Source organism: Chiloscyllium plagiosum, chromosome 13, assembly GCF_004010195.1.
Source record: "Chiloscyllium plagiosum isolate BGI_BamShark_2017 chromosome 13, ASM401019v2, whole genome shotgun sequence".
NCBI classification, from domain to species: Eukaryota; Metazoa; Chordata; class Chondrichthyes; order Orectolobiformes; family Hemiscylliidae; genus Chiloscyllium; species Chiloscyllium plagiosum.
In genome coordinates this window covers 62,207,404-62,222,198 of record NC_057722.1, presented here as the reverse complement: position 1 = coordinate 62,222,198, position 14,795 = coordinate 62,207,404, and the positions used below count along the sequence as shown (strand labels likewise).

At 52.6% G+C, this 14,795-nt stretch overlaps 1 protein-coding gene across 1 annotated transcript in view; it reads right to left on the bottom strand.

Moving 5' to 3' along the window:
- Positions 1–13,760, bottom strand: part of LOC122555641 (zonadhesin-like) — a 71,397-nt gene extending 57,637 nt beyond the window's left edge. The window contains exon 1 of the mRNA XM_043701638.1: positions 13,611–13,760. Within this exon, the coding sequence (XP_043557573.1) occupies positions 13,611–13,760 (150 nt within the window). The remainder of the gene's footprint in view (positions 1–13,610) is intronic.
- Between the last annotated feature and the right edge of the window lie 1,035 nt (positions 13,761–14,795).

The window sequence follows — 14,795 nt, the reverse complement described above, 5'->3', positions numbered from 1 at the left end:
GGCTTTCCGGAGGCGGGGGGGGGGGGGGGGGGGGGGGGGGGGGGGGGGGTGGATTCTGTCAAACTGGTTCCTTGTGGACGGTCAACACTGAGGAGATGGGAGAGGACGTCAGCTTTCACTGAGTTCCCAATCAGAAAGGGAAGTGTCCGTTCTCAAGAGGAAGTTTATTGGATCCCATTGACCTGAAGGCTGGTTGTTTTTCCTATTTTTTCTCTACACAGAAGTGTCATCATACACAAATGAATGCCCTCCCCACCACCAAAATCAACATGAATATTTATTTGTTTTTATTTTAAACTACAATCCACCCCCAGTAATACCCCCAGTAATAATTAGTGCAGTGGAAGCCGGGACGCTAAATGTCTTCAAGGCCGAGATTGATAGATTCTTGTTGTCTAGAGGAATTAAGGGCTACGGGGAGAACGCTGGTAAGTGGAGCTGAAATGCGCATCAGCCATGATTGAATGGCGGAGTGTACTCGATGGGCCGAATGGCCTTACTTCCACTCCTATGTCTTATGGTCTTATAACAAATGTTAACCAGTTTGTCCTGAATTGTCGGGAAATCTGTCAGAGGATGAAAATATCGCAGACCTCCGACTGGTTAGAGTCTTGATCTGACAAGCCACCTGAGTATCAGATATTTGTTTCAGGACTGAATGAATTGTAGATTGTCTCTTTCTAACAACTGTGTCCTGAAAAGCAACCTGGTTGGATTTCATTACCTGTTAAGTTCCAGGAACAGCCATCCCACTCTTTGCAATTTGCCTGATAACATCATGAAATCACTAAAGTGTTGCACAGGAGGCTTTTCAGCATGTTGTGTCTATAACCAGGACTCCAAATAAGCAATGCACCTTTTGCCATATCCTGGTCTGTTCTCCATAATTCTGCACATTCTCCCTGTTCAAATAATCAACCAATTCCTTCCTGAATGCTTCAAAACTGACTCTTTATTTTCAAGCAGCACATTCCAGATCTAAACCAATCAGTGCTTGGAAAAAAATTCTACTCACATCTTCACTGATTCATTGAGCTATTTCTCACCTTAAATCTGTGTCCCTTTAGTCTCGGTTCTTCTAACAGGAGGAAAAGTTTTTACCTATCTACTCTGTCCTTCATGATTTGAATACATTTTATCAAATCTCTTCACAATCTTCATTTCTTCCAAGAAACAGCCCTAACTTCTCTAATCTTTAAAGTTAACTCAAGTTTCTCATCCCCAGGATCATCCTTTTCAATCTTTTCTGCACTCTCTCCAATATCTTGACATATTTCTTGAAGACTGATGCTTGGAATTGCATGTGGTACTGCAGTTGAGGCCAAACCAAACTGTTACACAAGTTTAAAATAATCTTGTAATCTAAGGCTTTATTAATAAAATTTTATATACTGTACACTTCATTAATGACTCTGTCAACCTATTCTGCCACCTTTAATGACTAAAGCATATATACACCAAGGTCCATCTGCCTGAGCATGTCCTTGAGAAACATATCCTTTATTTTCTGTTGTCTCTCCATGTTCTACATCACATTTCTACTAACTTCATCTGTTGTCAAATCATCTCTTTCACCAACCTGTCCATTACCCTCTTTATTTTAAAATGATTCTAAATTTTGCATCTTCCACAAATTTTGAAAAAGTGTCCTGTACTCAAAGTCGAGATCATTAATCTGTTTCAGGATAAGCAAGGACCCAAACACTGACCATAAGATGCAGCAGCAGAATTAAGCCATGCAGCCCATTGAGTCACCTCTGCCATTCAATCATGGCTGATAAATTTCACAATCCCATTCTCCTGCCTTCTTCTTTGATTCCCTTACTAATCCAGAATCTATCTATGTCTAAAATGCACTCAATGATGCGGCCTCCACAACCTTCTCCAGCAATAGTTCCACAGTGTTACCACCCTCTCGCTGAAGCAATTCCTCCTCATCTCAGTTCTAAAGAGTCATCCCTTTAACCTAAGGATGTGCCCCCCTGTCATAGTCTCTCCAACTATAGCAAACATCATCTCTGTGTCCACTCTATCCAGGCCTCTCAGTATCCTGTAAATTTCAAACAGATCCCACTTGATCCTTCTAAACTCCATCAAGTTTGAACCTTGAATTCTCAGCCACTCATCACCGGGATCATTCTTGTAAATCTCCTCTGGACCCAATCCAATATCAGCAAATCTTTCCTTAGATATGATCCTAAAACTGCTCATAATATTCCAAATGCAGTCTGACCAGAGCCTGATACAACTTCAGCAATACATCCCTGCTCTTGGATTCTAGTCTTCTTGAAAATGAATGCCATCATTGCATTTGTCTTCCAAACCGCCAAGTGAACTTGCGTGTTAACCTTAAGAGAATCCTGAACTCACATTCCCCAATCCTTTTGCCCTTCAGATTTCTGAAGCCTTTTTTGCATTTAGAAAATAGTCTCTATCTTTGTTCTTCCTACCTCATACTTTGCCACACTGTATTCCATTTGACACTACTTTGCCCATTCGCCTAGCCTATCCAAATTTCTTCTCCAGCCTCCCTGCTTCAACATTACCTGTCCCTCAACCTATTTTGTGTCATCTGCAAACTTAGCTACAATGGTCTCAGTTCCTTTATCCAAATCGTTAATGTATCATGTTAACAGTTGTGGTCCAAACACTGACCCCTGCAAATTCTACTAGTCGCTGCCATCCTGAAAAAGACCCCTTCACTCCTACTCTTTACCTTCTGCCAGTCAGCCAATCCTTTATCCATGCCAGTAGTTAAAATCTTACCAACACTGAGGTCAGACTAACTGGCCGATGGCTTCCGGGTTCTTCTGCCTCTCTCTCATCTTAAATACAGGTGATACACTTACCATCTTCCAGTCCTCTAATATCGTCGCTGACTCTAGTGATTCATGAAAAATCACTACCAATGCTTCTACAACCTCCTCAGCTATTTCTTTCAGAACTCTGGGGTGTAACTCATCCAGTCCTGGTGATTTATCCAACTTCAGACTTTTCCGCTCTTCGCCAGCACCTTCTTCTATACCTGGCCTCGATATTCATCTCTAACCTCTGACTTTCTTGAAGTTCTAATATGCTGCTGGTATCTTCCACTGAAAACTGATGCAAAGGAACTGATTCAGTTTCTCCACCATTTCTACTTCACCAGCCTCATGTTCCAGCAGTCCAATTGACTCTTTTACTTTTTACTTATCAAAAAGACTCTTGCAATCTTCTTTTATGTTACTAACTAGCTTACTCTCGTATTTCATCTTCATGACCCTTTTTGCTGTTCTAGTTATCCTCTGCTGGTTTTTAAAGGCTTTCAAATCCCCAAACTTCCCACTAACCTTCACTAGATTGAGAGCTTTTTCTTTTGCTTTTATGTTCTTCCTAATATCCTTTGTCAGACATGGTTAACTCATCCTCCCATTAATATGTTGCTTCTGCCATAATATGAATTTCTGCTGTGCATCTCGAATTATGCTCAGAAACACCTGACATTGTTGCTTCACATGTGCACTGCAGTGAGGAGTAGAAACATGCCCACAAGAATTAAGAGGCACCACTCCCCATGAGCGCAGGACCCAATCCCATTCCCTGAGACCTCAGTACCTTATACCACTCCACGAAAGCCCATTACCCCAACCAACTCTCAGAGAGCCCAGTTACCCCATCCCATTCCCCAAGAGCCCTTGACCGCATCCCACTCCCCAGGAGCTCATTATCCCATCCCATTCTCCAAAAGCCAGTTACCTCATCTCATTCCCCTGGAGTTCAGGACCCCATCCCACTCTCTGAGAGCCCATTATCCCATCCCATTCTCCAAAAGCCAGATACACCATCCCATTCCTGAGAGCCCAAGACACCATCCCACTCACCGAGAGCCCATTAGTCCATCCCACACCCCCAGACCTCGGTACTCCATTCCATTCCCCAACAGCTTGGTACCCAAATTCATTCCCTAAGACCTTATTATCCAATAAAACACTCCGAGAACTCAGAACCCAACCCCCATTCCCTGAGAACTGAGTACCCAACACCCACTCTCCGAGAATGCAGGCCACAAAGCACAGTACCTAAATTAACTCTCCTGGAGCCCAATCCCACACCCTGAGAGCCTGGTATCCAATCAGACTCCCTGAGAGCTCAGTACCAAACCCACTCCCTGAGAGACCAGCACCCAATCCCATTCCCCAAGAACTGGGTACCAAATCGCATTCCACAAGAAGCCAATACCCAATCCCACTGCCGTGGAGCCCGGTACCCAGCGCACTCCCTTAGAGCTCGGTATCCAATCCCACTCCCGAGCACTCCATACCCAATCCCACTCCCCGAGAGCTCAGTACACAATCCCACTCCCGGAGAGCTCAGTACACAATCCTACTCCCCGACAGCTCAGTACCCAATTCCTCCTCCCTAAGAGCTCAGTACCCAATCTCACTCCCTGAGAGCCCAGTACCCAATCCCACTCCCCAAGTGCTCCATACCCAATCCCACTCCTCGAGAGCTCAGTAGCCAATCCCACTCCCGAGGGCTCAGTACCCAATCTCACTCCCTGAGAGCCCAGTACCCAATCCCACTCCCCAAGCGCTCCATACCCAATCCCACTCATCGAGAGCTCAGTACCCAATCCCACTCCCTGATAGCCCGGTACCCAATTCCACTCCCTGAGAGCCTGGTACACAATCCCACTCCCCAAAAGCCCAGTACCCAAACGCACTCCCCTAGTGCCCAGTACCCAATCACACTCTGGACATCCCAGGACCCAAAACCCACTCCCCGAGAGCCCAGTACTCAAATCTACTCCCTGAAAGCCTGGTACGCCACACCTACCACTACCCTAGAGCTCAGTACCGAAACCCACTCAGAGGGCCAGGTACACAATCCCACTCCTCGAGAGCTCAGTACACAATCCTAATCTGAAAGCCGAGTACACAATTCCACGCCGAGTGCCCAGTACCCAATCCGACTCCCCAGGAGCTCAGAAATCAATTCCACTCCCCGTGAACTTAGTACCCAATCCCACTCTCCGAGAGCTCAGTACTCAATCCCATTCCGAGAGCACAGTATCCAATCCCACTCCCAGACAGCCCTGTATCCAATTCCATTCCCTAAGGGAACAGTACCCAAACCCGCTCTCCAAGAGCTCAGTACCCAATCCCACTCCCAGATATCCCGGTAGCAAATCGCACTCCCCAAGAACCCAGTCCCCAATCCCACCCCCGAGAGCTCAGTATCCAATCCCACTCCCCGAGAGGTCAGTACCCAATCATTCTGCCCTCGAGCCCAGTACCCAGCCCCACTCCCAGAGCGCTCCGTACCCAATCCCACTCCCCAATAGCCCGGTACCCAATCCCACTCCCCGACAGCTCAGTACCCAATCCCACTCCTCAAGAGTTCAATACCCAATCCCACTCCCCGAGAGCTCAGTACCCAATCCCACTCACCTCAGCACAGTACACAATCCCCCTCCCTTAGAGCTCAGTACACAATCCCACTCCCTGAGAGCTGGATACCCAATCCCAATTCCTGAGAGTCTGGTACCCAATACCACTACCTTCGAGCTCAGCCCCGAATACCACTCCCCAAGTGCTCGGTACCCAGTCCCATTCCCTGAGATCTCACTAGCCAATCCCACTCCCCGAGAGTCCACTACCAAATCCCACTCCCCGAGAGCCGAGTACCAAATCCCACTCCCCGAGAGCTCAGTACACAATCCCACTCCCTGACAGCTGGATACCCAATCCCACTTCCTGAGAGTCTGGTACCCAATGCCACTACCTTACAGCTCAGTCCCCAATACCACTCCCCAACAGCTCAGTCACCAATCCCACTCCCTGAGAGCTCAGTAGTCAATCCCACTCCTCGAGGTCTCAGTACCCAATCCCACTCCCTCATAGCTCAGTACCTAATCTCACCCCCCGAGAGCCCAGTACCAAATCCCACTCCCTTAAAACGCAGCGCCAAATCCCACTCCCCGAGAGCTCAGTAGCCAATCCCACTCCCGAGGGCTCAGTACCCAATCCCACTCCCTGAGAGCCAGATACCCAATCCCACTTCCTGGGAGTCTGGTACCCAATATCACTACCTTGGAGCTCAGTCCCCAATACCACTCCCCAAGAGCTCGGTACCCAATTCCACTCCCTGAGGGCTCAGTAGCCAATCTAACTCCCCGAGGGCTCAGTACCCAATCCCACTCCCTGAGAGCTCAGTACACAATTGCACACCCTGGGATCTCAGTACACAATCTCACTCCCTGAGAATTCGGACAACAATCCCACTCCCTGAGAGTCTGGTACCCAATACCACTACCTTACAGCTCAGTCTCCAATACCACTCTCCAAGAGCTCGTTACCCAATCCCACTACAAGAGAGCTCAGTAGCCAATCCCACTCCCCGAGAGCTCAGTACCCAATCCCACTCCTCGAGAGCTCAGTACACAATCCCACTCCCTTAGAGGTCAGAGGTCAGTACCCAATCCCACTCCCCGAGACCTCAGTATCCAAAACCACTCCCCGAGACCTCAGTATACAATCCCCGAGAGCTCAGTACACAATCGCACTCACAAAGACCCCAGTACTCAATCTCACTCCATTAAAGCTCAGTGCCCAGTCCCACTCCCCGAGAGCTCAGGACCCAATCCCACTCCCCAAATCCCCAGTACTCAATCCTAATCCCCAAATCTCCAGTACCCAGTCTCACTCCCTGTGAGCCGAGTACCCACTCCCACTCCCAGAGAGCTCAGTCCACAAACCAACTCCCCAAGACCCCAGTACTCAATCTCACACCCTTAGAGCTCAGTATCCAATCTCATTCCCCGAGAGCCCTGTACCCAGACCCACTCCCCAAGACTTCAGTACCCAATCCCACTCCCCGAGAGCTCAGTACCCAAACCCACTCCCCGGGAGCTCAGTAGCCAATCCCATTCCCTGAGAGCACAGTACCCAATCCCACTCCCCGTGAGCCCAGTACTCAATCCCACTTCCCGAGAGCCCTGTACCCAGTCCCACTACCAGGAGCTCAGTACCCAATCCCACTCCCTGAGAGATCAATAGCCAATCATACTTCCCTCGAGCTCAGTACCCAATCCCACTCCTCGAGGGCTCAGTATCCAATCCAACTCCCTGATAGCTCAGTACACAATCCCATTCCCTTACAGGTCAGTACCCAATCCCACTCCTCGAGAGCTCAGTAGCCAATCCCACTCCCCAAGAGCCCAGTACCAAATCGCACTCCCCGAGAGCCCTGTACCCAGTCCCACTCCCCGAGAGCTCAGGACCCAATCCCACTCCCCAAATCCCCAGTACCCAATCCCACTCCCCGAAAGCCCAGTACCCAATCACACTCCCTGTGAGCCCAGTACCCACTACCACTTCCCGAGAGCTCAGTCCACAATCCCACTCCCCGAGAGCTCAGTCCACAATCCCACTCCCCGAGAGCTCAGTCCACGATCCCACTCCCTGAGAGCGGATACCCAATCCCACTTGCTGAGAGTCTGGTACCCAATACCACTACCTTACAGTTCAGTCCCCAATCCCACTCCCCAAGAGCTCGGTACCCAATCCCACTCCCTGAGAGCTCAGTACCCAGTCCCACTCCCCAAGAGCTCAGGACCCAATCCCACTCCCCAAATCCCCAGGACCCAATCCCACTCCCCGAGAGCCCAGTACCCAATCTCACTCCCTGTGAGCCCAGTACCCACTACCACTCCCCGAGAGCTCAGTCCACAATCCCACTCCCCGAGAGCTCAGTACACAATCCCAGTCTCTGAGAGCGGATACCCAATCCCACTTGCTGAGAGTCTGGTACCCAATACCACTACCTTACAGTTCAGTCCCCAATACCACTTCCCAAGAGCTCGGTACCCAATACCACTACCTTCAAGATCAGTCTCCAATACCACTCCCAAAGAGCTTGGTACCCAATCCCACTCCCTGAGAGCTCAGTAGCCAATCCCATTCCCTGAGAGCTCAGTACCCAATGCCACTCCCCGTGAGCCCAGTACTCAATCCCACTTCCTGAGAGCCCTGTATCCAGTCCCACTACCAGGAGCTCAGTACCCAATCCCACTCCCTGAGAGATCAATAGCCAATCATACTTCCCTCAAGCCCAGTGCTCAATCCACTTCCCGAGAGCTCAGTAGCCAATCCCACTCCCCGAGAGCCCAGTACCAAATCGCACTTCCCGAGAGCCGAGTACCAAATCGCACTCCCCGAGAGCCGAGTACCAAATCGCACTCCGAGAGCTCAGTAGCCAATCCCACTCCCCAAGGGCTCAGTACCCAATCCCACTCCCCGAGGGCTCAGTACAGAATCCCATGCCCTGAGAGCTCAGTACACAATCCCACTCCCTGAGGATCTGGTACCCAATGCCGCTACCTTACAACTCAGTCCCCAATACCACTCCCCAACAGCTTGGTATCCAACACCACTACCTTCGAGCTCAGTCTCCAATCCCACTCCCAAAGAGCTCGATACCCAATCCCACTCCCTAAGAGCTCGGTCCCCAATACCACTCCCAAGGGCTCAGTACCCAATCTCACTCCCTGAGAGCTCAGTACACAATCCCAATCCCACTCCCGAGAGTTTAGTATCCAATCCCACTCCCTGTGAGCTCAGTTGCCAATCCCACTCCCCAAGAGCCCAGTACCAAATCCCACTCCCGAGAGCTGAGTAGCCAATCCCACTCCCTGAGAGCTCAGTAGCCAATCCACTCCCTGAGAGCTCAGTACACAATCCCACTCCCTGAGAGCTGGATACCCAATCCCACTTCCTGAGAGTCTGGTACGCATTGCCACTATCTTAGAGCTCAGTTCCCCAATACCACTCCCCGAGAGCTCAGCTCCAAATCCCACTCCCCAAGAGCTCAGTACCCAATACCACTCCCTTAGAGGTCAGTAGATAACCCCACTCTTCGACAGCCCGGTACCCAATCCCACTCTCTGAGAGCTCAGTACACAATCCAACTCCCCAAGAGCGCAGTACCCAATGCCATTCCCCAAGTGCTCAGTACACAATCCCACACCCCCGAGAGCTCAGTACCCAATCTGACTCCCCGCGAGCTCAGTACCCAATTCCCCTCCCTTGGAGCTCAGTACCCTAATACCATCCACTTAGAGCTCTGTAGTCAAACTCACTCTCCCACAGCCCGGAAACTAATCCCACTCCCTGAGAGCTTGGTCAACAATCCCACTCCCTGAGAACTCAGTACTCAATCCCACTCCCCAAGACCCTAGTACCCAATCCCACTCCTCGAGAACCTGGTACCCAATCCCACACCTCGAGAACCTGGTACCCAGTCCCACTCCTCGAGAGCCCGGTACCCAGGCCCACTCCTCGAGAGCCCGGTACCCAGTCCCACTCCTCGAGAGCCCGGTACCCAGTCCCACTCCTCGAGAGCCCGGTACCCAATCCCACTCCTCAAGGGCCCGGTACCCAATCCCACTCCTCGAGAGCCTAGTACCCAATCCCACTCCTCGAGAGCTCAGTACCCAATCCCACTCCTTGAGAGCTCAGTACCCAATCCCAATCCTCGAGAGCTCAGTATCCAACCCCACTCCCCAAGACCTCAGTACCCAAAACCACACCCCGAGAGCACAGTATACAATCCCACTCACAAAGACCCCAGTACTCAATCTCACTCCCTTAAAGCTTAGTACCCAATCCTACTCCCCGAGAGCTCAGTACTCAATCCCACTCCCCGACAGCACTGTACCAGTCCCACTCCCCAAGAGCTCAGTACCCAAACCCACTCGAGAGCTCAGTACCCAATCCCACTCCCTGAGAGCCCAGTACCCCAATCCCACTCCCCGACAGCCCTGCCCAGTCCCACTCCCGTGAGCTCAGTACCCAATCCCACTCTCCAACAGCACAGTACCCAGTCCCACTCACCGAGAGCTCAGGACCCAATCCCACTTCCCAAATCCCCGGTACCCAATCCCACTCCTCAAGAGCCCGGTACCCAATCCCACTCCTCGAAAGCCCGGTACCCAATCCCACTCCTTGAGAGCTCAGTACCCAAAACCGCTCACCGAGACCTCAGTATACAATCCCCAAGAGCTCATTACACAATCCCACTCACAAAGACCCCCCCGTACTCAATCTCACTCCCTTAAAGCTCAGCACCGAATCCCACTCCCCGAGAGCTCAGTACCCAATCCCACTCCCCGACAGCACTGTACCCAGTCCCACTCCCCGAGAGCTCAGTACCCAATCCCACTCCCAGATTCCTGAAGAAGGGCTTATGCCCGAAACGTCGATTCTCCTGTTCCTTGGATGCTGCCTGACCTGCTGCGCTTTTCCAGCAACACATTTTCAGCTCTGATCTCCAGCATCTGCAGTCCTCACTTTCTCCTCACACCCTTAGAGCTCAGTACCCAATGCCACTCCCCGTGAGCCCAGTACTCAATCCCACTTCCCAAGAGCCATGTACCCAGTCCCACTACCAGGTGCTCAGTACCCAATCCCACTCCCTGTGAGCCCAGTACCCACTCCCACTCCCCGAGAGCTCAGTACCCAATCCCACTCCCCGAGATCTCAGTACCCAGTTCCACTACCAGGAGCTCAGTACCCAATCCCACTCCCTGAGAGATCAGTACCCAATCATACTCCCCTCGAGCCCAGTACCCAATTCCATTCCCTGAGAGCTCAGTACACAATCCCACTCCACGAGGGCTCAGTACCCAATCCCACTCCACGAGGGCTCAGTACCCAATCCCACTCCCTGAGACCTCAGTACACAATCCCACTCCCCGAGAGTCCAGTACTAAATCTCACTCCCTGAAAGCCCTGTACCAAATCACATTCCCCGAGAGCTCAGTACCCAATCCCACTCCCAGATTCCTGAAGAAGGGCTTATGCCCGAAACGTTGATTCTCCTGTTCCTTGGATGCTGCCTGACCTGCTGCGCTTTTCCAGCAACATATTTTCAGCTCTGATCTCCAGCATCTGCAGTCCTCACTTTCTCCTCACACCCTTAGAGCTCAGTACCCAATGCCACTCCCCGTGAGCCCAGTACTCAATCCCACTTCCCAAGAGCCATGTACCCAGTCCCACTACCAGGTGCTCAGTACCCAATCCCACTCCCCGAGAGCCCAGTACCCAATCCCACTCCCTGTGAGCCCAGTACCCACTCCCAATCCCTGAGAGCTCAGTACACAATCCCACTCCCCAAGACCCCAGTACTCAATCTCACACACTTAGAGCTCAGTACCCAATCCCACTCCCCGAGAGCCCAGTACCCAGTTCCACTACCAGGAGCTCAGTACCCAATCCCACTCCCCTCGAGCCCAGTACCCAATCCCATTCCCTGAGAGCTCAGTACACAATCCCACTCCACGAGGGCTCAGAACCCAATCCCACTCCCTGATAGCTCAGTACACAATCCCACTCCCCGAGAGTCCAGTACAAAATCCCACTCCCTGAGAGACCTGTACCAAATCACATTCCCCGAGAGCTCAGTAGCCAATCCAACTCCCCGAAGGCTCAGTAGCAAATCCCACTCCCAGAAGGCTCAGTACCCAATCCCACCCCCTGAGAGCTCAGCACACAATCCCACTCCCTGAGAGCTCAGCACACAATCCCACTCCCTGAGAGATCAGCACACAATCCCACTTGCTGGGAGCTCAGCACACAATCCCACTTCCTGGGAGCTCAGTACACAATCCCACTCCCTGAGAGCGGACACCCAATCCCACTTCCTGAGAGTCTGGAACCCAATACAGCTGTCCCCAGTACCACTCCCCAAGAACTCAGTAGCCAATCCCACTTCTGAGAGCTCAGTACACAATCCCACTCCCTTAGATGTTAGTACCCAATCCCACTCCCCAACAGCTCCGTACCCAATCCCACTCACCGAGAGCTCAGTATCCAATCCCACTCCCCAAAACCTCAGTACCCAATACCACTCCCCGACACCTCAGTACATAATCCCTGAGAGCTCAGTACACAATCCCACTCCTCAAGACTCCAGTACTCAATCCAACTCCCTTAAAGCTCAGTACCCATTCCCAATCCCAGAGAGCTCAGTACCCAAACCCACTCTCCAACAGCACTGTACCCCGTCCCGCTCCCCGAGAGCTCAGTACCCAATCTATTCCCCGAGAGCCCAGTACTCAATCGCACTCCCCGGGAGCTCAGAACACAATCCCACTCCCTGAGAGCGGATACCCAATCCCACTTGCTGAGAGTCTGGTACCCAATACTACTTCCCAAGAGCTCGGTACCAATACCACTCCCAAAGATCTTGGTACCCAATCCCACTCCCTGAGAGCTCAGTAGCCAATCCCACCCCGGAGGGCTCAATACCCAATCTCATTCCCTGAGAGCTCTGTACAATCCCAATCCCATTCACCGCGAGTTCACTATCCAATCCCACTCCGAGACCTCAGTACACAATCCCACTAACAAAGACCCCAGTACTGAATCTCACTCCCTTAAAGCTCAGTACCCAATCCCAATCACCGAGAGCTCAGTACCCAAGCCCATTCCCCGACAGCACTGTACCCAATCCCACTCCCTGAGAGCTCAGCACCCAATCCTACTCCCCGAGAGCCCAGTACTCAATCGCACTCCTCGAGAGTTCTGTACCCAATCCCAATCCCCGCGAGGTCAGTAACCAATCATACTCCCCTCGAGCCCAGTACCCAATCCCATTCCCTGACAGCACAGTACCCAAACCCACTCCTCGAGAGCTCAGTACCCACTCCCACTCCCCGTGAGCCTAGTACTCAATCCCTCTTCCCGAGAGCCCTGTACCCAGTCCCACTCCCGGGAGCTCAGTACCCAATCCCACTCCCAAAGAGCTCAGTACACAATCCCACTCCCCGAGATCCCGGTAAACTATCCCACTCCCCGAGAGCCCAGTACACAATCCCACTCCCCGAGAGCCCGGTACACAATCCCACTCCCCGAGAGCCCGGTACACAATCCCACTCCCTGAGAGCCCAGTACACAATCGCACTCCCTGAGAGCCCAGTACACAATCGCACTCCCCGGGAGCTCAGTACACAATCCCACTCCCCGAGAGCCCAGTACACAATCCCATTCCCTGAGAGCCCAGTACACAATCCCACTCCCCGAGAGCCCGGTACACAATCCCACTCGCTGAGAGCTCAGTACACAATCCAACTCCCCAAGAGCGCAGTACCCAATACCATTCCCCAAGTGCTCAGTACTAAATCGCACTCCTCAAGAGCCCAGTACCCAGTCCCACTCTTCAAAAGCCCAGTTACCCTATCCCACTCCCCGAGAGTCCGGTACCCAGTCCCACTCCTCGAGAGCCCAGTACCCTATCCCATTCCCCGAGAGTCCGGTACCCAGTCCCACTCCTCGAGAGCCCGGTACCCAGTCCCACTACCCGAGAGTCCGTACACAGTCCCACTCCCCGAGAGTCCGGTACCCAGTCCCACTCCCCGAGAGTCCGGTACACAAACCCACTCCTCGAGAGCCTGGTACCCATACCCAGTCCCACTCCCCGAGAGTCCGGTACACAATCCCACTCTCCAAGAGCCCGGTACACAATCCCACTCCCCGAGAGCCCAGTACACAATCCCACTCCCCGGGAGTTCAGTACACAATGCCACTCCCCGAGAGCCGGGTACAAAATCCCACTCCCCGAGAGCTCAGTACACAATCCCAATCCCCGAGAGCCCGGTACACAATCCCACTCCCTGAGAGCCCAGTACACAATCGCACTCCCCGGGAGCTCAGTACACAATCCCACTCCCCGAGAGCCTGGTAAACAATCCCACTCACCGAGAGCCCAGTACACAATCCCATTCCCTGAGAGCACAGTACACAATCCCACTCCCCGAGAGCCCGGTACACAATCCCACTCCCCGAGAGCCTGGTACACAATCCCACTCACTGAGAGCTCAGTACACAATCCCACTCCCTGACATCCTGGTACACAATCCCACTCCCCGGGAGCCCAGTACACAATCCCACTCCCCGAGAGCCTGGTACACAATCCCACTCTCCAAGAGCCCGGTACACAATCCCACTCCCTGAGAGCCCAGTACACAATCCCACTCCCCGAGACCCCGGTACACAATCCCACTCCCTGAGAGCTCAGTACACAATCCCACTCCCTGAGAGCCTGGTACACAATCCCACTCCCCGGGAGCCCAGTGCACAATTCCACTCCCCGAGAGCTTGGTACAGAATCCCACTCTCCGAGAGCCCGGTACACAATCCCACTCCCTGAGAGCCCAGTACACAATCGCACTCCCCGAGAGCCCAGTACACAATCGCACTCCCCGAGAGTTCAGTACACAATCCCACGCCCTGAGAGCCCGGTATACAATCCCATTCCCTGAGAGCCCGGTACACAATCCCACTCCACGAGAGCCCGGTACACAATCCCATTCCCTGAGAGCCTGGTACACAATCCCCCTCCCTGAGAGCTCAGTACACAATCGCACTCCCCGAGAGCCCAGTACACAATCCCACTCCTCGAGAGCCTGGTACACAATCCCACTCCCTCAGAGCCCGGTACACAATCCCACTGCCCGAGAGCCCAGTACACAATCCCACTCCCCGGGAGCTCAGTACACAATCCCACTCCTTGAGAGCCTGGTACACAATCCCACTCCTTGAGAGCCCAGTACACAATCCCACTCCCCAAGAGCTAGGTACACAATCCCACTCCCCGAGAGCCCGGGACACAATCCCACTCCCTGAGAGCCCAGTACACAATCGCACTCCCCGAGAGCCCGATACACAATCCCACTCCCTGAGAGCTCAGTACACAATCCCACTCCCTGAGAGCCTCGTACACAATCCCACTCCCTGAGAGCCCAGTACACAATCCCA